A 24,706-nucleotide genomic window follows, 5' to 3' on the forward strand; every position below is an offset into this window, starting at 1 on the left:
AGTATCAAAGTTATTACAACTTTGATACTAAACGGGAAGCGTGATAGTTTCTGTGTATTTGATTAGTTTGAATCTGACTGCTCTTAACAATGGACGTTTCCTTCACTAGGGTTTGATAAGTGGCTCAGCACTCTTCCCTTTCCCCTGAGATGTAACTGCTTTCCCCGACATCTAGTGGGGGAATCTAGGCTAATACTGCTCCATATTGAATCTGTCTCCCTGCCCCCGGAGAGCAAACGCACTTTTATCAGCCTCTATTGTGCCAAGATTCCCCTCCCCTCCCATGGTCTTGTAGAGTTTTTTTTTGTCCAAAGTTATTTTACAGATGTGCGCTGGCCTTTATGGCTAAAACGGGTCCCTTTTTCTCAGAGAATGTCACTTTTTTCCCAGAGAAAACTCATCTGTGTGAACACAATACAGCGGTGCTGACATTTTCAAGGTTGTGATATAGCTGCATCATTAAATTGGGGAAAAGAGAGCGCACACAAGGTGACACATACAGTACTGTATGGTCCCATATATGCATTGAAAGACGTTTAAAACTTTTAACCAAATAGACACATTATCTGTACAAATGTCACACTATTAAAGCTGCATTACATCATTGTGAATTTTGCACAAAACCTGTCTGCAAGACACAAATCCCTGCTATAATGTTAGCTGGTCTTTTTAGAGCGTTTTAGCATTATAACACCCTGTAATGTCTGTAGACGGTGTAAGTACCACATTAATCTGGGGAAGCAGCTTTTCCTTTTCTCATTACAAAACTGAGACAAAGACAAACAGTTACTTTTTTAAGACGTCTGAAACCATATTTATGACTCAGATGCAACATATTAACATATGAGTGGAAACTAGATTTTTCCATGATGAGATTTTCATGCAGATTGCAGAGTGCTGGTAATGTTATTTGCATATTGCTTCTCAGAGTACTTATAATTATCCATGTCTCTAAAGTTTTCTTATTGCAATTTCTTTACTGATTACCCAAAACTGCAACCTTTTCAACAGCGTACTAGCTCGACAGTATATTCTTAGTGTTGTTTTGTTGTACACTCTTCAACACTGTGGAGTCACCTGTGACAACTTGTGCTTCTACTTCTTATCGCAGTAGTACAAGACATATTCTGAAGATAATTTGTTAGATTTTTTTCTATTTCCATGATGCATGCAAATCTCAAGATCTTCGTTTCACTGAATTTCCTCTCACAACCTTTTTTGCGTGTCTATCCTTTAGACAGAAACAAAATAGCACCTCACAGTTCCTCATTATTTGCACGGGCACAAATTTAGAGTTTGCGACCAACCTCCTGACCCCTTGACGTTTGTTCCTAGGCTGCTGGGTAGCTGGTGTGTGCGTGTATTTATAGAGCAGGTTTAACACCATAGATCCACTGCACTTCTTTTCACAGAGGTAGGAGCGGCCGTAGCATTCTCACAGTAGCTAGCGCCTCTGCAATCGATATCCACCTCTCTCTCATCTCCAGCTTAATGTATGGAGCTGCTGCTTGCATATGCTGCCAACTCTACTCCGAACACAGTGTTTGTACTTTGAGCGGAAATTGTAGGTACTGTTGCAAAACTTATCACAGAAAATCACACCGATGCAAACGGCACAAAACAACACAATGTTAAGAAAAAATTGATTTAAGGCTTGTGTGTGTGTATTCATGCTTGCATATGCTGCATATAACTTGCAGTACAAGTACGAGGCAGTGGCGCATATGTCCTTGCCACAATCTACATTTGTTTGTAAAGCTGTATCTGAGAGGCAGGCCCCGCGCAAGGACTTGGTCCAGTCCCTGAAAAATGATTGGCACTGTGACCGTCCCATGTCAAATGCTGATAATCTGCAGTTTCAAGGGATAAGCTGTGGTGTCTGTGTTGAGTTTAAAGCTGGGTTGTTGTAGGTTTACATCGTTTTGTTACATTGAGTGTTTTATTATGAAAGATGTGATGCTGAGAGGCTTGATTACGTCATGGTTTTAACGTCAGCCTGTTAAAGCCCTCTTTGGAGGGTCATCATGATGCTCTGTGCTGACTCTGTCAGATTGGCTCTAATTTTTGGCATCTGCCCTCTGATGTTTTCATGTAATGGCATTTCATTTAGTACAGACAAATCAGATAGTAACTATTGATTTGCTTTAGACAAAACCCAACTCATCATTGTATTTATGAGGCTGTGTACTGTTTGTTGTCTCTGGTTTCCTAATGGAGTGGTCAGGTGAGGGGAGAAAGTGACACTGTGTTGGATTACACTAAAAGGAAACTTGTGACAGTCAGGCCTAGCTGTCTTTGCCAAGCCACTCCAAGAAAGCAAGCTTTGCCTTAACCTTTTTGAAAGACCTCAGGTTTCAGAGCGTGGATGGTTTCCATGACATGGGATCTCGGTCTTAAAGTGATATCCTACCTCAAATCTATGTGGGTATATACAGACACCACCCCCTGGATAACAAAGGTGACCGTAAAACTGTTTTTGCTTGGACTTTTAACAATAATAGTGGCCAAGAGGTTTCAATACTGGTTTCCAGGAGTGTCCAGGTACCATACAGGAAACCAGTATAGAAACCTCTTTAATCACTGCTGCAACATTCATTTCTCGGTGCTCCTTCCCGTCAGTGTTTGTGTCTATCTGCTCCTAGCATTTCCTCCCTGCTTCCGCTCTTTTGTGCTTAGATAAACACGTCTTGGTTTGATCTCTATACTGAATTCAAAGAGATGAAATTGACATCGATCTTCCCATCGGACTCCCGGCATGGGAACAAACAAGTGTGTATTTTTCTTCTAAAGTGACAGAGAATTCCTTTAATACCAGGTGATGATGGTTTTGTTGCTGCAGCACTGATTACATTATCCACTGGTTCTGACATTGAAGCAGTTTTTTTTAAGTAATTGATCAGTGTCCTCTTCTAATCATGCCGATAATTTCCACACACAGCCCACATACACAACACAGCTGGCTATTTTTAAAATGGCTGGTCCACTAACATTTGTGTAAACCAGGGATACGATAAGCGTTGGTTCAGTGGTTTTTCACCTACATCCTATTTTGATGCAGACATTCAAATATGTGCTGTGCATTTGTTTGTCTGCGACTTATATATATGCCAACTTTGCTGTGCTCACCATATCTAAATTGTCGAGCGGTGGATGTGCAAAAGTGCAGCACAAAAAATAAACCTTCTCTACCCCCATCAACATCAGAGAGGCGGACTTGTGGCTGATCTGACTGGGTTCACAGCTTTTTTCCCACCCCGGGTTCGACGCAGGTCAGACACTTCCAGACTTTGGCAAAAAGGCATTTATATTAGGGATGGAAACTTAATTTAATGATACTGATGTTAAATCTTATTTAACTGACTCCCAGGAGAGAGAAGAAGGGAAAAGGGCATGAGAGAGCAAGTGAATGGAGATAATTGAAACTAAAATCTGTTTAGTATATTCCTCATATTTTTCCTATGTCTCCTGTATAAAACAGGGATTAAGACACCCTCTCCACTCCCTGCAGTACATAACTCTTACCAGGCTCTTTTGCACTTGTGCTTTAGGTCGGTAACATTTAATGAGAAACCTGGTAATCACCACCTAATTTAAAAATCCGGCCACCCAGAACCACACTTATGAAGACAAATTGCCATTTCACAGTTAATACATTGGTAATTATTATGAAGAATGTTGTGCTCTTTATCAAGTGGATGTCTTAACATCAGTAGACCTTAAGTTAAGCAACATCATTTCTAATAATTGGGCTTTGTCAGAGCAAAAAGGTAGACGTTTCTAATAAAAGCTGTTATGAAAGTAGCGTACAGCGGCGCATTATCTATAATTAACATACACCTTCAGAAGCATATTTCCAAAGCAAGCCATTTTACCAGTGACAATAAAGATGTCTTTTACTTTACTAGAAGTGAAGCTGCACAGGGCAAACACACACACACAGTTAAATGTAGAAGACACTACTGGACAGCTGTTTTTTTCTACAGTGCAGTTTGCAGCTTAAGCTAATCAAGCATTTTTTTGTTAACATCAGTATGACAAGCAGCCATTTGTTCCCCTATGTTGTTGGATCCCGTAGATCAGTTGCTCATCAGTTTTATTTTGACAACCCAGAGCTAAACCCAAAGGCGCAGGCAAAGGGCCCCTAGGGTAGGAGGGCATGTGATGAGCGCTAATTGGTCGGTAAGGCATTTGAGTGCACTTGAGGGTAAGCGTCCTTAGACCCAGTACCATTCCTGTGAAGTCTAATCTGCTAAGAACAGTGAGTGCTCACTTTGTGTTACTGTGTCTCATGCTTCTGATTTCTCTGCCTTCACGCAGGGAAAATGATTAAGTTTATGGTCTGTTTGTCTGTTTGCCCTGGCTTACCATGACAAACAATCCGAGCGTACCTAGGGGCGCTTGTAAATATCTTGGATTAGAATCTCAGATCTGGGAGCAGATGAAGGACTTTGCCTGATAATCAGTTAACTGAAAATAGACAGACAGACACTGACTTCATAATTGGCTTTTGACAACTGTCTGCCATCACAGCGGAGACCTGTGTACCCTGCTTCAGCCTTTCTGAAGAAAACATTAAGCCAAGTGGGCATGCATTAATAGAGATGGAAGTGGGGGTGGCTGCTAATAAGATGCCTGACTTTTGATGGGTTTTTGATGTAAAAAAAAACAAACAAAAAAAAACGGTCAAGGCTTGTTTGTTTTCCATTGCACACACTGAATTTGAGATCTTTTGTGTTTGAGCATTGGCTTTTAGAGATTATGAGTGAAATGCACACAATATAAAGGTACAAGTGAGGAGTGATGACTACACACCCTGTTGGAAAATAGGTAAAAAAAAAAAAAACTGTGAACAAGTTGGACAGGTAAAACAAGGACAAGAAATAACATTTTGACTAATCCTGCTGAAGGAGTTGAATGATCTAAAGGAACAATCTGAATAGTTATGTGCAGAGTTTCAAACAGTGTAGATGGTCAGATGTCGATGATGTGCAAGGAATCTGAGATCAATAAAATCTAATACCAGAAGAAATATCAGCCAGTTGTTATCACATATCAGTTTTGCCTGACTTTCTAGCAGCTACAATTATTTCGGAGCACCTAATTCTAGCCTCAACTAATTATTCACTCCCTTCCTATTGTTTCCCTTAATTAAACCAGAGACACAACTATAAATCAAGTGGGCAGGATTTGGCCTGGACCCCTCCTCTGAGTCAGTCTTGGCTCTCTGCTGGGAAAGTTGGCGAGCTCACAGCGTTCTTATGTAAATGTTACTAAGTCGTAATGCTTACAGAGCGCCGGTTACACAATACGCATGTGGCAATATTTCACCAATTCATAACTATATAGTTTTCAATTGCAGGGCTAGTATGCCTGATTATTCCCTCTGCTGTGTTTTGGCCCAGTTACTTGAAGTGACAAGTAGGAAGTGCAAGACTTTTGCAAAGCCACAAGCTAGTGGCAAGTAGCTTCTGCATGTCTGGTTCTGTGTGTTATCAAATAAATTTTTCAAATGTTATTTTTGTGGGCACACGTTGTTGTGGGCACAGTGCATGTCATGTGGTGAATGCAACTCATAATCTTGCAGCCACCACTTCAACGTGGCAGTACCTTATTTTATTTCACTGTGAGTCGGTCTTGAGAACAGATACTTAAACTTCTGGTCTGAATGAGAAAATGTAGGACAGCTCGGAGTGTGTATTAGAACGTGGTGTAGTTCTGGAGTCCTTCCATATAAACCATGCCACATTCTGGGTCACAGTGTCTTCCTTCACATCTCACTCCTTGTACATTTTGTTATTCTTGTGCCATATATTTGCATGTCTCACAAATCCCTCTTTTGTGTACAATTAAATGGATACATGAATAGAAATTAGCGATGTTTGATTATTTTGAGGATGCCGTGTCCCTCTGAGACGATCTTTAAGCGACTCCTTCCCTCCTTCTTGTTCATGTCGTTCTGTTTTCCTCTAGTTGCTGTCTATGTTTGGCTCCCATCTCCTCTGCACTGCCTACCCCCTTTGTCTTTGCCCCTCAAGCGCTGTCAGCTCAGGGATTCTCTCTCAGTTCACTTCTTATTTAGGTTAGACCGTGCTCAAGTGTTATGGCTTCCTCCGTTGCTCAGCGATGGCATTTAAAGACATAGATTCCACCTTTGTTGCCCAACTTTCTACACTTGTTGGAGTGTCGGTAATTAGCTGAGGTGTTATCCACCAAGATCCATGCCAAATCCTTTTTTTGAGCTGATGATTACTAAGTTATTCTGCTCTTATTACTTTTTGCAGGTTTTATAAAGTTACTGAAAACCTTGGCGAAGTCAGGATATCTGTCTTTTTTAGTTGGTGAAGTTCTCCGACCTGTGAAATAGTAACGATCCAACAAAAATATCCACGTTATTATGATCCTGGTGAAAATATAGTTGACATTTCATAGACAAACCTCTTCTGAGCAAATGTGTGTTTTCTGGTGCGATATGAAATTGTTTGGGGTTGAGCGATTACAATATTGGTGGATGTGACTCTGCATCTGTACAGAATCATATTAATGTATTTGTTGTATATTAGGCGGTATGTGTGCGCGCATGCTTGCTGCTGTTTAAATTGATGTGTGTTTTGTTTTGGTTTTTGGATTTGTGGCTTATCACACATCCCAGCTGTTGGAGAATGCATTGTTCTTAGCGCGGGCAGGATTAAGGGGCATTTCAAGGAAAAACAAAAGTCAGACCCAGAATGGGGTGTTGAAAACGACATTTTACACTATTAACATTACAGTATATGTCAAGTACACCCAATTAGAATGACGGTCATAGTTCAAATTAAAAACGATAAGTGGGGTTTCTTCGAAGCAGGAGTGAGATTCCTTCAGTCTTCCTGGATTGACATCCGATCAGGGTGTGTATTTGTCAAGTGTAAGACTAGTAGTCCTCCATTTTTATGAGTGTGTGTGTTATATGTGTTTGAGTATGGTTAGCTGCTGCTGTGTGTCTATTGACTTAGTTAACACGTACACTGAATGGAATCCAGTTTCTCTCCATGAAGAAGCTTTGAGCTAAACTGTTTCTTTTGGTTACCTTTTTATTGGATTGGATCTGCAGTAAACTGCTTGAGCTGGAGAGTACTGTACCTGTAACTGACTGACAGTGGTGTGTGTGTGCAGATGGCAAACAGACATGTACATTCGGCCCGGAGGGACGTTGGCAGCTCCCTCAGGGTTGGGACTGGGTGAGGTGAGGCTCCGCCCTCCTCTCACAGTGGTGCGACCAGGAGGAGCATGGGAAGGAGAGACACCAGGAGTGAGCCAGTTAGTCAGTTTGTACTGAGTGATTTAAAGTGAAACCTTACTCTTACTTTTGTATCTCTGCAGGTGAGACAGGCTGCTCCAACAAAGGCATCTGGATGCTGTGTCTCCTGCGGCTCAGGTGAAAGGTAAGCTGAGCTCTCACCTGTTGGTCCGCTCTTTAATGTCTTAATAATGCATATGTTGGTTAAAGAGGCTGGCTATCTTGTTTTAGCTTCACTTAATCAAATGGTTTGTGTGAGCCATTCATATGTTACAGTCCAAGGATAAGGGTTAATTTGTGAACCTGTTTTCTCTCAGGCGTCAGTCTACTTTCAAAATTTGACACAAATGCGAGTACATTTTTACCCAGTGTTGCCGGGAGGGAGAGCTCACGTTTTGAGCGGAGTGGAGAATTAGGGCATGTCTCTTAAGGTGTGAAATAGATGTAGTTTCTGTTTAAATGCCAGTTTTTATTACATTTTAAGTCTACTTGCTTTCTGCAACTATTCGATCACTTTTTGCGACTTCTGCATTTCACAGTCAGCAGTTGTGTGTCAGAGTAGCGAGGCTGGAGCACAGTGCAGCATTGAAGGAAAAGAAACTGTTTGACAGAACTGAGATCAGCAGCTTACAGGGTGTGTCAGATTCATTTGGGTTAGAGGGAGTAAATGTTTGGGGTTGCACAAGGACAGTTGGCTACAGAATAATACTTCAGAGAGATACACAAAGCCCAAAAACAGGCAGTTTGCCTGGAGTACATGGTGATCTTTCATACAGTGGTAAAGGAGGTTTAATGACTAGCTTCTTTTTTAGCCTCCCATCCTTAGTACACTGTGTATTTTGGGCTCTCCTGGAAACATATGTTAACCAGTGTCTTTATGCATGTTGGTTAGATGTATAAACAGTAACTACAGGAAGTCAGCTGTTCAGCACATCTGTCTATTGGGTTTAAAGATGGAAACCAGGTGTTCTGATTCCACTTACTCAAATGAATTTAGTCCTCTTACTTTAAAGAAGTTTATTTTGGTGTAGTGAAATCACATCGATGCTGTCTCTGCTTTCGTTATCCATCACTTGGATATACTGCTTGGCTTTTCCATACAGCCCTTAGATGGTAGCAGATTGTGCAGTGGCAGTTGTGAAAAAACACCACTTGCCTGCTCATATCAGTCAGGAAGCGTTTGGATTCAGCCATTCCCAAGCTGTTTGTCTTGGCATGTGTTCGCAGCACGAAGCGCACGAGATTTAACAGCAAATTACACATTAACCAGGAAAAATGTCTCAACCTCCCGTATCCTGCAGGTCACACCCAGGCTACTGTAGCCTCATTTTTTTTCATCAGCCTTAAAAGCCACACACAAAATTAGACTTTCAGATTTACAACAGTGTTACGGTAATGTGTTTCCTCCACATGCATTGAAGAGTGGTGGTCCACCACAGGAGGAACATTACCATCACAGCTAGATAAAATGGCAAGTTGAATATAATGATCTAGATAACAAAGGAAAAAAACACAAACAGAAATAAGGCCCAGGGCATAGAAGTAGCCCTTTAATTATGATCAGGTAACTAAATACAAACAACAGTGCTCCAATCATTTATAGCACTTTAACCAAAACAAAATTTACCCCCTGCCACCAGTGCTACAAAACAATTATAGATTAAACACTGTGGTTATAGATACCGTGTAATTTATAACTTATTCCATCTTGTGAAGGACTCACTGAATGGGTGAAATATAGTCTTGATAAAAAATATAAAGTTTGATATGTTGGTCGCAACACATTTGTCATTTTAAATACAGTTTTACACCAATCCTACAGTGTGCTTTGGATTGTCTTTGAAGCAGACTTGCATCTTATATTTTTTATCAAGACAATATTTCACCCAAGCAATGAGCCCCTCACAAGGTGGATTACAAGATGAAGAGAGCGCACCTGAAGTTTTCCAAAGAGCACCTGTATGTGATCACCATAAAGACCCAACAGCGCTTCCACTCCACTGTCTTCACCTTATGGTTTGTGTTTCTGTCAGCTGACTGACTGGCTACGTAGTACTCTTATCTGTTCTGTGTTCCACCAATAAGGCTTGGCTTGTGCGCGCAATGTAGTCTCCATCCCCTCAGGCTTTGTTCATTTCATTGAGCATATACCAACAGTTTGAAGTTAGTACTGCTTACACAAACTGGTTTACACAAGTGGAAAACTGTCTCTCCACCAACTCACCTTAAAACTTGTATGCGTTCTCTGTGTTTTATTGAATGAAAGAGCTACTGCTAGGTATAGTATAACAAATTACTTGATGTAGCATAGTATAACATTAATGATTTAAGGCACAGTGAGAGGAATAGGATGGGACAATGCTATGCTTATAACGTAAATTATCTTAGGTGTATATATTTTACCTAAGCCTGGAGCCTGTGAAAGACTAGTCATACATTCAGGGCCTGGCCTTGTTAGAATGAATCTAAAGGAAAAGTAGGTCCAAATTGGTTTTCAGGCAGAATAAATTAGGGGGACTGCTGTGCTAGTAATGCTGAATAGCATCTGCACTGGGTATTTTCAGAAAATGGAGTACCCAGCAGTCTCTTTTGATCAGCAAAGCAAAGTGTCATTGAATGAGTTCAACACTGAGGGAGCCAGTGTGAAATTTTAACCCTGTGTGTAAGTGACAGTGGAAACCAATCAGGACTTCTGATTCTCTCTGAGACAGACACCAAAAGTAACAAACTACTATTGAAGTATAAATCTCCTTTTTATTATGGCCACAATGAAAGTTTATGTAGTTGAGAGCTCAAACCTTGGAAAATTAAACTGAAACCTTATCCATGAATGGATACCACTGGGGGACAGTGTGGAAAAAGTATTTTACATGATTATGTTGAACTGAGCCTTAAAGGGGATCAAGAAGGTTCTAGGTTCGAACCCTCAAGCCAGCAGGGGCCTTTTAGTCTAGAGTTTACATGTTCTCCCTGTGCGCACTGGGGTTTCTCAGGGGTCTTAGAGCCATCTCGATATCTCCAAGTCTCTCATAGGTGTGAATGTGAGCATGAATAGTTGTCGCTATGTGTCAGCTCTTTGATTGACCTATAACCTGTCCGGGGTAGACGCCAACTCTCCCCCATTTTCAGCTGGGATCAGCCCCCACAACCCTTCAAAGGATGAGCGGGTACAGCTAATGATCCTTAGCTATAAGTGGCATCCTTTTTTATGCACATGCACTCCAGTGACTTGAGTATATGATTAGCACTCCAGCTCGGATAAGCCTGTGTATCTGCCAGTGAAAAGCCTGCGTGCTGCTGCCAGCTTTAAGCATAAAACTGTCCATCATTGTGGGATTGACGAAGAGACAGAAAGAGGGCAGGTGGTAGACCAGAAAGAGGGAGGATGGAAAGGCTGTGGGAAGTGTTGATCCGTTGACCAAAACCTTCATCAGTACAGGTAAACAGGAAAGGAAGAAGTGAAAGTGGGGAAAGGTGATAAGCTCACAAAGGCATCAGCCATCATGACATCAATTGTGTAAATTTCACTCAAAAAAAATCAAATAACTTAAAAAATAATAAACCTGCTCCCCTAGCCTTGTGAACCTTGTCTGTTTTTGCAGTTTTTCCTCCCTTTGTTGACAAGCTCATAGCAGTCTTCACCACTGTTTCCACACATAGACTTTACATGGGCAGGACGCCCAGGTATATTAACTGCCGCCCAAGTGTATTTGGCAACCAATTTTAACATTTCATACTTTCTATCAGTCTGAGAGAGAGACACCATCTGCGATCAGTTAACTAGTGGCCATTCTGTAGGAAACACTGAAAATCTTAGCTAGACATGTTGGCGATATGTAATCAGGAGCACCATAATATGACATGTTAGCATGTGGTACTAATCCTGGCAGTTCTAGTGTTGATGAAACAGTTCACGCATTTTCATTAATAATTTCAGAGCAGCACTGGTTGTTGTTCAGTCATTAGATCTATAGGAGAAGTCTAGCCTCTTTACATCATGTTAATTTAGCTCATTGGCTGGCTTGTGACACGACTATCAAGTGACTGTTTGGACAGAGGGTAGAATTTGCACAATTAGCAGGTTGACCCAATTACTTCCCATTCAGTGTTTTACAAATCATGAGCAAGTCTTGCTGTGGCAGTATCCATTCATCTCTGGTGTGAGAGCACCCAGCAGGCCAAGACCAGGAGTGGTCAGCCAAATTTTCTCTCTTTTTTTTTTTTTTTTTGTAAGAGTTTATTTTTTTCCCAGATATGAGAGGCTTGGAGTTTGGTGAGAGGTGGTGTGAAGTTGGCTTGATCCACCTCTTTCACCGCCCCTTGCTGGGAAGAAGAAGAGTTGGAAGAGTCCTGTGCTGAGATCAGAGGTGGGAGAGGAGGGTAGCAGCTCATGCGTCTCACCCAGTATCTCGGTTTCTCTATAGATGGATCCAATTGATGCGGTTGGATTCATTTAAAATGGCTGCTTGTCAACTGGCTGCAAAACATTCTCTACAATTGAATCTGATTCATCGCATTACCTCTTGTGTTTTTTGACATCCAAGTTTATTTTCTGTAGACTGAAAATGCACTGAAAATATAGCTGTATCTAGCCAGCAACATTCACCAACCTTGTGTGCTTAATATGCCTGTGTAGGTGTGCGATTACTCAGATTGTGACTCATTCCAGCGCTCAGTGGGACCTCTCGTCTTTCCTCCAGTTAGTTCATTCATATAGTTCCATAGCTTCAGGAGAGGCCAAAGTTTTTGCCCAAGCTTAATGCTTCTTATAGGTTTTGCACCACAGTTTCGCTGGCAAAGCAGTTTTATATTTATAGCCACAGCGTTTTCTATTCAGTTTTTAAAAATATGCAGTCAGCATTTGGGCTAACAACCGGCTCATGAGCTGCCGGGGAGGTAGAGGCAGCAGGTTTGTTTTTCCCCAAACAGAGTTGCTGTTGCAGAAGTAATGACGATCTGACAAATGTTCTTAAAGTTGCCGTTTAAAACGCTCTAATAAAATGTTACTTCAGGAAATATATTGGCAGTAATTTATTCATCTTTGGCAACTTGCCATTGATTAAATGGTATTTTACAGTCTGAGGAGTCTGTAATGGGATCCTACCCTCTGCTCTTTACTTAAGCATCATTAATTATAGTCATTTATCCGACACCTTGTCATCTACCATCCCTTGCTTAATGACCCTCCTTCTGTCCAGTCACGATAGGCAGCCTCCAGGTCTCTGCTGCCAGACATCTTCCTCCCAGCTCCTCACATCTCCTGTCTCTCCTGCAGACAGACAGAAGAGCCCCTGCCCTCACTACACTCACTCCCCTGAGGACCACACTTCGCCCTGCCTCTAGCCTCTGCTGGCTTAATTAGACGCAGGCTCATTTACTGCTTCTTTTCTCTTTCAACACAACCTCCGCAGCCTATTATTTCCCTTTCCTGCCACAGAGGTTTGCTGCTCTATAAAAAGACCTTGTCATAATGTAACAGGGCCTTTTAAATCGCTGCAGTGACTTGAAGTAGAGCAGAATGAAGAATGTAATTTGCATCGCCCTTATATATAATTCAAGGTGCAGCGTGATAAGTAAAAGTGGTCGATGCATTGCTTTTTCACGCCTTGACTTTTTCAGTGTTGGGAATAAAAATGTGAGCGTGGCATTTGGAACTGAGGGGAGGGTAGATATGACACCAAGGTGCCTTAGCATTTGTTGATGCTGTCAAACTTTTAGATAAGCTTTCTCATAAATAAACTGCTATTTTGGTGCATGAGTGCTATGGGCATTTTCAATTTAAAATAGAAAATTGAATGAAATGAGCTCTCAATTTCAATCATCAAAATCAAAAGCAGGATTGGCGATTCTCCTAGTATTTTTTTTCTCTCCATCTCCGCCTACTTGCACATGTAGTAAAGAAAAAACTGAAAGACACTTCAAAGGTGACACAGGTAGCTTATGAGTAGCCTGCGGCAGCAGCCACATCTCTTGTGTGCATGGAGATAATCAACTGACTGGTACCAGAGTGATAGAGATGTTGTGTTTATTTTCCTCTTCAATCTGCGTAGATTGTTTATTATTGATATTTTTTATTCTACTCTTGATTCTTAATTTTTGATTTATATGACTTGAACTTGCCTCACCTTAACCTGCAATAAGCCACCAGGATAAAGTCAAGGTGTTTTTGATTTGAAAATATAAATGACAGTTGTGCAGGGCATAAAACCAATGATCTGCACAGATGTGATACAATGGTAAGCCCTCGGTGCTAAAATAATAAGTTTAAAAAAAATTCTAATCAGATCGTGACCTTTAAAATTGACAGTCAGATTGAATGGGGTGATCGTGACACCCCTAATGAGCACAATCTTGTGCTACAAGGACATATATTCTACTTTCCTGTTTATGTAACCATGGAAAGCATTCTCACGACACCTCTTCTCCTATGCTGCTGTGCTCTCATACAGATACATAATGGAAACAGAGGTTGGCCTTGTAAATGCAAAATAAATTGCTGTTGAGTCTTGCTTCTTCCTTTTTGCGGTTTGGGCTGAAGTGACATGCTGAAGAGCACTTTAAAATAAATTGGACGGAGAGAACTTTACCTCTGTACCTCTGCCAATCAGATTTTCACAGCCAGACAGGAGATTCTGATCATCGGCTTTGATGTTATCAGACTCAATTTCCTTAGTTGGTCCTGCCACTTTGAGCTATCATTTTCTATGTTGCTTTTCAAGTATTGTCTTCACCGTCCACTACTTTTTTTGTTCTATCTCACATGTGATAGGAGGAGAATTTAAGGTGGTTGAGCCGGTCCTACAGACTTTGTATAATAACGGCTGAGTAAACATATGTATAAATAAAAGTGCCAGCGTGACGTTCATAGGCATCACAGCACACTAAACAGATAGCATTGCAAAATGCAGCGGAGGAATATGTACTTAAGGAGCTAAAACATGCAAAAACACTGGTGTGTGCAGTTACGAAGGCTCTTTTATAGAAGTGTTTTTTATCACACAATTCTTAATAACATCATTAAATATTATGGCATGTTTTTGGATAACCAGCATTTTTTATTTTATAACTACCAGGCCTACTTAATTTCTTTCATATTTACTTAAACACCTCAAAGAAGAATTCTTAGAGGATAATGACTTTATTTATCACCAGAAAAATCAGTAAAAGGCTTAAATGATAGCTGCAGCCTGACCATGTTTCTTGACACCAACCCCAATGTAACACCAATCCTCTGGCATGTTCTGCATGTGGGAATCTGTGTGCAGATGCTGATTTTCATGCATCACGTACTGTCAGATGTGTTTCTGTGTCGGGTTCATTCCACTGACGTTGTAATGATCTTTAATGGTGTTGAACTGGCCCTGTGCAATGAGTGCCAGTGATGTTCTAAGAGAAAGAACACCCTGAAAACGAAAGCAATGGAGGGATGTGTCGGTGCAAGTCAAAGTCATGGCTGCAGCCTCTCAAAGAACATTATTAAAGTCTTCTGATACTTATGATTGCTCAGGGAGTGTCTCGCTCTCTCTCTCTGCCTGTACATGTGCGTCTGCGTTTGACACATTTGTATGTAAACAAATGGGCCATGCTTGGCACCACTGCATTCATCAGCTCAGCCTGGCTAGGCCTGCCCAAGGCTGGTTCTCACACACAGCCCTCGCTGGCCTCCATCCAACCATATAGACAGCCAGCTGGCTTGGTCTGTCTACCAGGTCAAACATGGTTCCAGTGCTTGGAGCAAAGGATTGGTGAATCATAGAGGTTTAAGAAAAGAGAACATGACTGCTTCATCAAAATAGTTATATACATATAAACTATGAAAATGTTTCTAGGTTGAGCTAACTCAGCTTGACTATTCACCAGACATGTTTGTCATATAACTTTAATTAGATATGTGTCCACTTACAGATCTTTGAAAATAAATAAAACTAGTTTAAAATGAGGTCTGAGGTTGGCCATACCTCTGCTGTGATTAATATCAATAGATATTTTCCTCAAGATTTCAGGGAATTTGCGTGATGAAGTCAGATTTTACTTGTAACCTGACAAGAATAAGGACTGTAGACTGCCAAGATGATGGCTCAGGATTTGTTGTTAAAGTGAAAACCAAATGTCTATTTGGCAATAAATCAGATTTAGTTAATGAGGGAAAAGGAGTTTGTTACCTTGCTGAAAAGTCAGTGGTGTGGAGCCCCCTGCATCTTTCCATCTACGTTCCTTCTTGCTCCATTACTCCAACAGACTGAATAAAACTACTCCCTGACATATTTAAAATTGACTTGCTTCAAAAAATGACTGATTGTTTTGCTCTTCAGACAAACGATAGCATTGCTAACCGAACACATTGCATTTCCTGTGACAAGCCTTCTCAAAATAAAAGTCAACCCGGTGTTTCACCAGCATTTAATGTGAATCTGCTGCCGTAGGAAATGTTCAGTTTGGAAGAGCAGTGAACACAGCGCTCTACAGATAGTGAGCGTCTTGTCAAAGGATGGTGTACCATGTAATACCGATGTTGTCATGTGCTTATGAGTCGGTGTGAAACAAGTGTTGTAATTGTGGAAACCCTAGTAGATTCATGATTACAAAATTGCACACTCAAACACATGGACACTAGAGGCAGAGATGAGACACAATTTGTTTTGGATCTGTTCTTGTGTTTTGATGTAGCCATATCTCTGGCTCTGTTGGTTAATCTGGCACCCTGACGTTTCACCTTCAGCCTGGACCAGAATCTGAGCTCATTTCCCACCCTCTTGTAGGGAAACTTCAGTCTCACTTTCAGGCTATGTTTACTTTGCATTTTCCCTTCTCCCTGACAGAAACCACTGTTTCTCAGGAATCGGCTGTGTGTACGAAGGGAGGTTGTGTCTCCTGCTAGTCTAACCTGAATCACAGGGAACAGTGGACGCACTCTGCCCAAATGACATATCCTTAATCAGCCCCTCTCCTTCCCCTCCCATCAGAGCTGGGCAAGAACTCTAAACTCAAGTTGCAAGATGTACAATTGTTGACATTACAGCAGCATCAAGGAGGGCCATGCTGGGTAGAACAGGGTGGAGATTGCGGTTACAGTGGTGTAGGGAAGGTCTGCCATGGCTATGAACCACCGCAGTCCCCACACAACAAAGGGGGTTTCCTATTTTAAGTAAGATCAATTGGGAAGTCTGGCTGGAAGGCATTTTCTCCATGTGAGTTCCTTAAAATACACCTGCAACCCCCGCCAGACTCAGAATAGAACAACTAAACCACACATCCTCCCACCGAGTGTCACTAAATTAGCCTCCTGTGTGCCTCCTGTCTAACAGCAGACCTAGTTTTGCCTTCTTCATGTCCTCTTCCACAGTAGTTACAGTTTTTGATTTTTCATTTCTTTGTATTTCAGCTAGAGATTTTAAGAGCTTGTGAATGAAAGTTTGAGGCCATTTCTTTCATTTCTTAATCAGAGAAACAGCTTAACAACTTGGAGCTGTGACCATCACATTTTTTTTTGCACCAGTAGTTTTAGTTTTCCTTCTCATTTTTATTGTTGGAAATATAAAATTGAAGAACATTTTTTGATTGCATTTCTTGGCAATAGTTGTGTGTTTTACAGGATATGGCAGTAGATGCATAACTACATGGTGTTTCTGGTGCTTCTTGTACATGAATAATGGACGCAATTAAAAATGTAGATGTTGTGAAGATAGAAACAATGGCTGTGAGCAATCCTGCAACAGCAGTAGAAGAAGCAGTAGTTGAAATGAGCAAATGGAAGACGAAATGTCTGCTGCTTGTGTGTCTCTGTAAGCCCACTCTCTCCATTACACCATTTACAGTATGTTGCAGTGTGCATTGTTGATGCACTTACTGTACTTGCCCACAGCCTATTGGTGTATATCTAGGTCATACGGCCGTCCATTAGTCCCATCGTCACTGGAGACGGAGGGTTAACAGGGTTGGGGGTGTTGAAAGGAGGACAGATGGAGTGATGGAAGGATGGATGGAGTGTCTGGACTTAATCTGAGCCATCATATTAGCAACAGCTGGCTTGGTGCTGGCTGTCAGTGGTGCGATGCTGTCACTCTCTCTCACACACAGGCTGACATACTACAGTGTGCACATGTGTACACACACAATGAAGAGTCATTTTGAGACAGAATTGAGATTCTGGTAGTGGGTTTTGTTCTTGTGTCAAGTGGTGTGGTGTGATGTTCTTCAATACCCACTTTCTTTTATTATAGTTTCAAGCTTTTGTGAGTTGAACTGTCTTAAGTGAGGTTGAAAATTTGAGGTAGGTGTTAAGAATATACGTTTTCTAATCATAATTAGGTATATTTTTATTATATATCTGTTCCCACTGCCTAATGTTGGAGACTAAAAGTGTGTCAGCATGTTCTTAGATGCATTTGCATTTTTAAAATGTGGCAAACCGCATCAGTCAGAGCAGCACTTTTTTGAATTATTTATATTAAATCGTCCCATACAGCTCCTGGCAGTGCTGTGTATCCAACCCTTCCCAACCTCTTTTCTATCACAGGCCATTTTTATATCGACAGAATTATTGTGGACCTGTTGGCATGAAGGGGGTCACGACTGAAATAAGGGTCAGGTCTAAAAGTAGGTCAACACACGTCACGTCTTTTATCTCCCGTCAACTTCTGAAGAAACTGTCAAGCTTTCTCATGTTAGCTGGTTCCAACATTCATAGGGCCACAGCAGATGCAGCTTGAGCAGGCAAGTAGGTGATGATGAAATGATGACTAAGTTTTACTTGTTGTTGCATGACAAAACAAGCCAAATTGTGATTACCACAAAATAGTTCATATTTGTCTGTTAAGTAATATGATTCATGTTCACCTTTTTGGCATAATAATGTCATATCCTTGTTGCCAGGAAGCAAATCTTGTGTGGTCCGTTCCACTTCACGGCCCGGTGGTAGGGAACAAGTGCTGTAGATCACTGGTAACCACGAACGTTCACCCAGGTTTATTGTAGACAGTCGTAGCTCTGATTCAATCTGGAGTTAATATAGTGCGTGGTTTTTATTTTGTTAATTTAATTTCAAACTTCACTTACAAGAGTCTCCCACCAGGCCGTTTGTTTTTTGCTAGTTAGAGAGATGCAGGGTAGGGCTGTCATTTTTTCCAAACACATTAGAAATGACACGCAGTTAGTTTTAGTGCACACGTAGTGTCTTGATTGGCGGCTCAGGGTGGTTTTGCTCGCTACTACATTTCATAACAAACAAAATAACAGCTTAGTTTATTGATGAAGGTCAATACAGCATGCAAAAGCACCATTTTTAGAGCAACCTGGATGGATCACAAGAGAACCTACTTCAAATGGTCTGTTGCGCTGTTAATTTTGAATATGATCAGGTCATTACAGGTTAAACTTTTCCCCTCACAATTGAATTGATGTTTGAATTACAAATAAAACGTGACCACCCGACTGCTGGATTATAAGATACTTGTAAAACAACAGAAAATCACAGTCTGTGAAGGCAATAGGAACCATCTAATGAACGTCTAGTTCTGTCTCGTTTCACAAACTGGATTTATTTTACATTCAGCTAAATGTAATATTTGAATATGTTCTGACACTCGGTGCGTGTGGCTGCAGAGAGACATGGGGGGAATGATATCAGGGATGGAGGGTGGAGGGCCAACACGAGTGCTAAATCAGGGAACCTAAACTCCATATGACATAGCCCTCCTTTAAATAGCAGTAGTGTTGACAGATTGGGTGTCATTGTATAAATTAAGATTTTGGATATTGCGTGAACCACACAAACATGTTACTCCGCTTGGTTTCAGTGTTGTCAGATGCCGTGAGACTAAAAATATTAGACTATAGACTTCTGCTGTAAATCTCTGTTTCACAAACTATTTATACTCATTTATATATATTTATTTTTCAGTTTCAGTTGTCAGACAGTCCCAGTAAAAAAACATGATTTGATGTCAGCTAAAAACACTGTTAACCCCATTATAACTAAAAGGTATTGACGTGTGTGTGTGTATGCATGTAATGTGTGGCTTTTGGATTTTTATTGCAAATTAGCAAATGACAGGGAGTGTCCGTACAGACACAGACAGTCTGTGAACACACATGCCAAGGATTTGAATAAAGCTCGAGACTGGGATTGCGTTTGAAAAGCAAAGGTTTGATGTGCGAAAATTATGATGCAAATCGTGTGGATGTAAAGACCAGTATGAACAGGAAGAGATGGGTTTTTTAAATTTAGCTGCGTTAATGTAGAAACGTCCTTTGTGCAACTGCCAAAACCCAGCATGAGACCATGTCACCCCGCTGCTTCAGTGTGCTGTGCATGTGTGTATGTGTGCTCAATTAATTGAGTCAACAGTCTCTCAGCAGATTCTAATACAGCGTCTGTGAGTAGAAGTTAGGTTGTGAACTGTTTGCAGAACTGGTCTACCCACTAAACCTGGACCTGTGGCACACTTTTTCCTAGCTCAGCCAAGGTTACTATCAGGCAGCCTGCCTCGTATCTCCCAGAGACTGAAGATTTATGTTAGTTAGATCAGTCAAGCATGTAAACAATAAACTGTACAGGTTGGAACATGTCAACATGTTCCCTTCCAGACGCCTCCCTCTGTTTTTCCCACCTCCTCCTCCCGGTTGGTGTAATGATTACTAAAAACGAGCATGCCCCATGTGACAGCAAGTCAAGTGTTTTCACCTCGACAAGGTAACTGTGGGTCACATGCTTTTGTTGTTGTTGTTAGTCTGTCCTTCTCAAAGTTCAAGGTTAATGTTTGACACATGAATGTGCGCTATTGACTGGACTGGTGCTGCTACCTTGCTGTTATCTTTTGCACAAGATGTTGCTATCACAGGGTAAATATTAGCCTAGCACCTGTGTAGCATAACTGTGGTGTATAAAGTTAATGCTGGCCTAGCTTGGCAAACTTTAGGTACTGTGTAGAGTGAGTTATGTGAGTTGAGGTTTGGCACGATTGCATTTTGTGTTTCAGTATTAATAGAAGGTCAGTCAAAGGGTAGAATGACTGTCTAGGGGCAAGCAGAATGGTGCTTGAATTCCTCCCCAGACTCTCATCGGAAAGATTCCTCTCACATTATTTGTCAAAGTGATTTTCCACTAATGCCTCTATCTGTTGATGTCTCACCGTGGCACCTTTTCTGTTACACACACTGCACCGTCTTTTACTTCTTTAAAGGTGCAACGTGTAAGAATTTTAGTTTGAAAGTTTCAAAAATTAGAATACCAACAAACTACTGTATAAAGAAATAACAGTTTTGATTTTATGTCAGATGTCCGTTTATTGTGTTGCAGTAAGGTCTATTTAAGTCTTAAACAACAACACTCCGCGGGGGCTCCAAGGGCTCCGAGTCTGGGCAGAGTCAGCTAATGTGACCACTAGCTGCACAGTTAACTGAGCTTACTAGCAAACGGCAGCTACATTTAGCAGCAGTTAGCGTCCATGTTTGGAGTTGTTTTGAGTTTAAGTTGGACAGGTGGCCAGTTCTTACATATTGCACAGTGTGTTTTCATTTAGTTTTAGATTTGCTGTTATCGACTAATTTCCTTGATTAAAACAGAAGTTTAAACTTGGAGTAGTTGACTCATCTCAATAAAACACTCTGAAAACAGTCAGAAACGATATTGTGTATATAATAAAAACCTTTTAAAAAACTGCTAATCACATTCTTTAATAAAAAAAATAAATCATATTTTAAATGTCGCTGAAATGTGTGCCACTTTGTGCCCTGTACTGTGAATATGCAACAATGCACATTATTCTACAAAACATTACAAGCAGCAGGCTGCATCTCAGACACAGCAGTTAACCGGCGTTGTTAACATTAGTAACAGATGCTCGATTTTAAAATAAAGCCAAGGAAAAAGGAAGACATGACATTGTAAGTACAAATTATGTCAATATGTAATTTAAATGTGTACATTAATAAAATAGTAATACGTTTAACTGACTAGTATTGCTGGTGTTGACTAGCGAGGGTAGCAACGATTGATCAACTTGTCGACCTAAAGCGCACATCCCTAATAATACAATATATATTGGCTATTGTTTGAATTTATGGATAGACCACCTGTGATGTCTTTTTTTTTTTTTTTTAAATTGTACCACACACAACTGCTGGTGTGTGTGTGTGTGTGTGCATGACTAAATGCGGCCTGCTCCACCACTGTTGCGTGGATTGTCTAGTTGGAGAGCAGCGTCTCCTCTTTTCTTTGGCACTACAACATGTGCATGTGTAATCCTCCCTTCAGTCTGCAGCTACAAGGCGGGCACACACACACTGTCACGTATGCACAGCCACACACTAATTTTTTACCCTTACGTCATTCACGAACACACGAACGCTGTTGGACCGGCCTCTATAAGGCACCACACACACACAACACAAACACATTAAGCATGCATGGATTCCACACCCATACTCGGTCTAGACTGCGTAATATGCTCATACACTTTCTCCCAACAAATCCCGCCCTGCAGCTGCGAGAACCAGCGGTGATTGGTTTGTATTGTCCGTCTGCATGCCTGCCCACGTCTTGACCCGCCCTCGGGCCGGCACTGTAAGTGGTATTAATTCTCTGTGTGTGACTGGCCCGGGACAGTTTGACAGCCTATTGTGTTTACTGTAGTACCAAAGCTTCATGCTCTTTTCCATGCAGCCTGCAGGTCTTAGGACTGTACCACACATGCACACATGCACTGCAGCAACCGAATGCTATTTATAGACCTGCCCCACAAGGACGAGTAAGGCTCCTTTTCTGGAAGAATAAATGTACCTTTTCTCACTCATATCTTGGTCTTTCATAGCTGCCTATTTGAAAGGACAAAGGAGCAGAGGGCAGTAGGAAGGAATGCAGAGAAGAGATTGCAAGATCAGAACCGAGAATGGAGTCAGGAGGAGAGTGAGTCACAGAAGCAGGGTAGAACACAGAGGGAAGCAGGGAGTGGTGTGATGAGTATACGGATGTGAGTGTGCTCGTGTATTTTTACAGGTTACAGTTTGTTAATCACGCCTCCAGCTCTACATGTGGTTTCCAATTTAAGCCACTTTCAACCTACAGGTTTTCCTCTTGTCACCTACCAGTTATGTACCCGGTGACATACTGCACCAGTGTAATCACAGTTGAATGATGTGGGAGAAAGATGAATCAGTCTGTGAAAAACGCTCTATGAATGAATTTTATGTAACACTCTGCTCTTGGATGTCATAATTGAGGACTTTGTAGGCGAGACTGCTCTGTAGGCTGGGAGTCAGAGGGTCTCGTCTACTGTATGTGTTTGTGCACTGAAAGAAAATGAATGGGATTATATTGATCTGAGCGGAGCACAGTGTGGCCGTCCAAACAGACCCAGGTGGTAACAGCTACGCTCCATTTACCTCAGTGTTCAACCGTCAGCTCGAATTTGCTATGATCAGCTCACTGCCCTTAGCGGTTGTTTAACATGCTATGAATAGTTTACAACCTGTCGATAGAGCTCAGTAGAGGAGAAAACAAAGCATAATGGAGAGAGGACAAAACAGGCAATGTGAGGCTAAGTGCTACGTCATTAAGTCTCTGGGTATCAAAGAAAAACAAAACATGTCATAACAGAGCACAGATACACAGGAGAATTGAAGTCCTGACACAGTTCTTATGAACGGTATGCAAATGCCTGTAAGGTTTCTTATGTGTGTGCTTGTTTTTGTCTCCTGTATGTGGGCATTGTTTCCTGAAGATATGACTAATCCACTCACAGCTGTAAATAAGCAACAATGACAGCATGAGGCTGCAGAGCCGCAGCCTGATTCTGTAACACATCTGCAGTAGCTGAATTTGTCCCCATTTGTGTGCAGAGACGTGCATCTCATTAGTCGGTGGGATCCTTGTGGATATTAAGGGAATGACTAAGGAAGCAGCATTTTTAAGGGTGAAGCAATTTGTGGACTATAGCCTGTTGATGCAGGCAGATGCAGAGGACGGAGGCGTGGTGGTGATGGTGTGTGGGGGTCGTCTTGGACAGTGGATCTCGCTGTCTGTCGCATACACTGTCACTGCCATGCACAGTGCTGTTATGTGGACAGGCTGACATGTCGTGGTACAGTAGGTCTTTGTCAGTGTTGGAGAGGAGAGAAAGGGTGGGGGTTCATACAGCACGATTGATATACACACAGAGTTTAAGAGCTCAGAGTCAGTGTCGCAAGGAGAAACAACAAGTAAGATTGTATTCAAAAGAATAAGAGCTACAAAGACAGAATGAGTCACTTAATTTGTTTTTAAATCCTAATATTAGATTAATAAATGGATACATGCAAGAATCTTGAAAGTCACATTTTGTTCTAATCTGAGATTTTCTCTCTTCCTGTGTTTCCAAATCTTCCCTTCCCTCCTTTCTTCCCTCTGCGCTTCTTCCCCCCCCGCAGAGGACGAGCAGGCTGTCAGGATGAAGGAGGAGAATTTGTTCCATCGGAGGTTTTCTCTGTGCCCCAATGCCACCTCCCCACCCAAAATCGACCCCAGCACCCTCACCCGGAACCTGTCTTATGGAGGAGACAACGACCTCTACAGCCTCAGCCCAGGTAAAGAGGCCAAGAGGTCAAACGTGACAAATGAAATGTGAATATGACAAAATATGATATGCCAGTGTCTGTGAAATGATGGCTGTACTTACTGCATTTAAATCAACAAACCTCAGCTGCTGCATATTAGCTGCTTGTAGGGCTGCCATGCTTTGATTGTCTGTCAGCAGGTTTAAAGAGTTCATTTGTATGTGACTGTGTGTTGTGGGTTCCCACCAGGCAGTGAGACAGACAGGGACGGTCTCTCCATGCTGAGTAATGAACTTAGTCCTGCCCAATCACCAGGCAGCAAGGTAAGAACACGGTACCTGATTGGGCAGCTCTTCGGCAGCTCACTCTAACTGACTCATTAGGTGAGCTGCTTGCCTTTTTGTATTCTGTGATGATTTATTTTCCTCTGATTGCTTGAAACATCAAGATTTGAAGTAGACAAACCTAAAATTTCTATCAGGGAATTTTACAGATGCGTTGTGAAAAATACGATTCTGATTTCCAACTTGTTTCAAACATTCAGTCCCTTTTTTAAAATGGAAACCAGGTCAATCAACCCTAACATGCCAGGAAATTAATAACTTTGTTTAAGTCATAACACTGCACCAGTATGGTAAGGTTTTATGGAAGCTGTGGGATTTTATATGTCAGGGCCATGGTGGGAACTGTGTCTATAACACCACAAGCCATTTATTTGGAAATCCAGACCTGGAGCTGCCTCTCTTGCTTTAGATGTATTAGTCATAACAATCTGTCTGCATCCTTCAGTAATACTAATTAGGAGTGGTCAGTAAATGTTTCCAATGGCAACCGGGTAACCTCATCTTGTCTTGTCTCCTCTCCTCTTGTCGCCTCGCCTCGTCTCGCCTCGCCTCGCCT

General features: G+C 41.5%; 1 protein-coding gene across 1 annotated transcript in view; it reads left to right on the forward strand.

Annotated features, from left to right (window-relative positions):
- Nucleotides 1-7,364: 7,364 nt before the first annotated feature.
- Nucleotides 7,365-24,706, forward strand: part of osbpl5 (oxysterol binding protein-like 5) — a 30,401-nt gene continuing 13,059 nt past the window's right edge. The window contains 3 exon segments of the mRNA XM_073471684.1: nt 7,365-7,421; nt 23,681-23,836; nt 24,056-24,129. Coding sequence (XP_073327785.1) covers nt 23,701-23,836; nt 24,056-24,129 — 210 coding nt within the window. The 5' untranslated portion in view covers nt 7,365-7,421; nt 23,681-23,700.

The sequence above is a fragment of the Pagrus major genome, chromosome 8, assembly GCF_040436345.1.
Source record: "Pagrus major chromosome 8, Pma_NU_1.0".
NCBI lineage: Eukaryota > Metazoa > Chordata > Actinopteri > Spariformes > Sparidae > Pagrus > Pagrus major.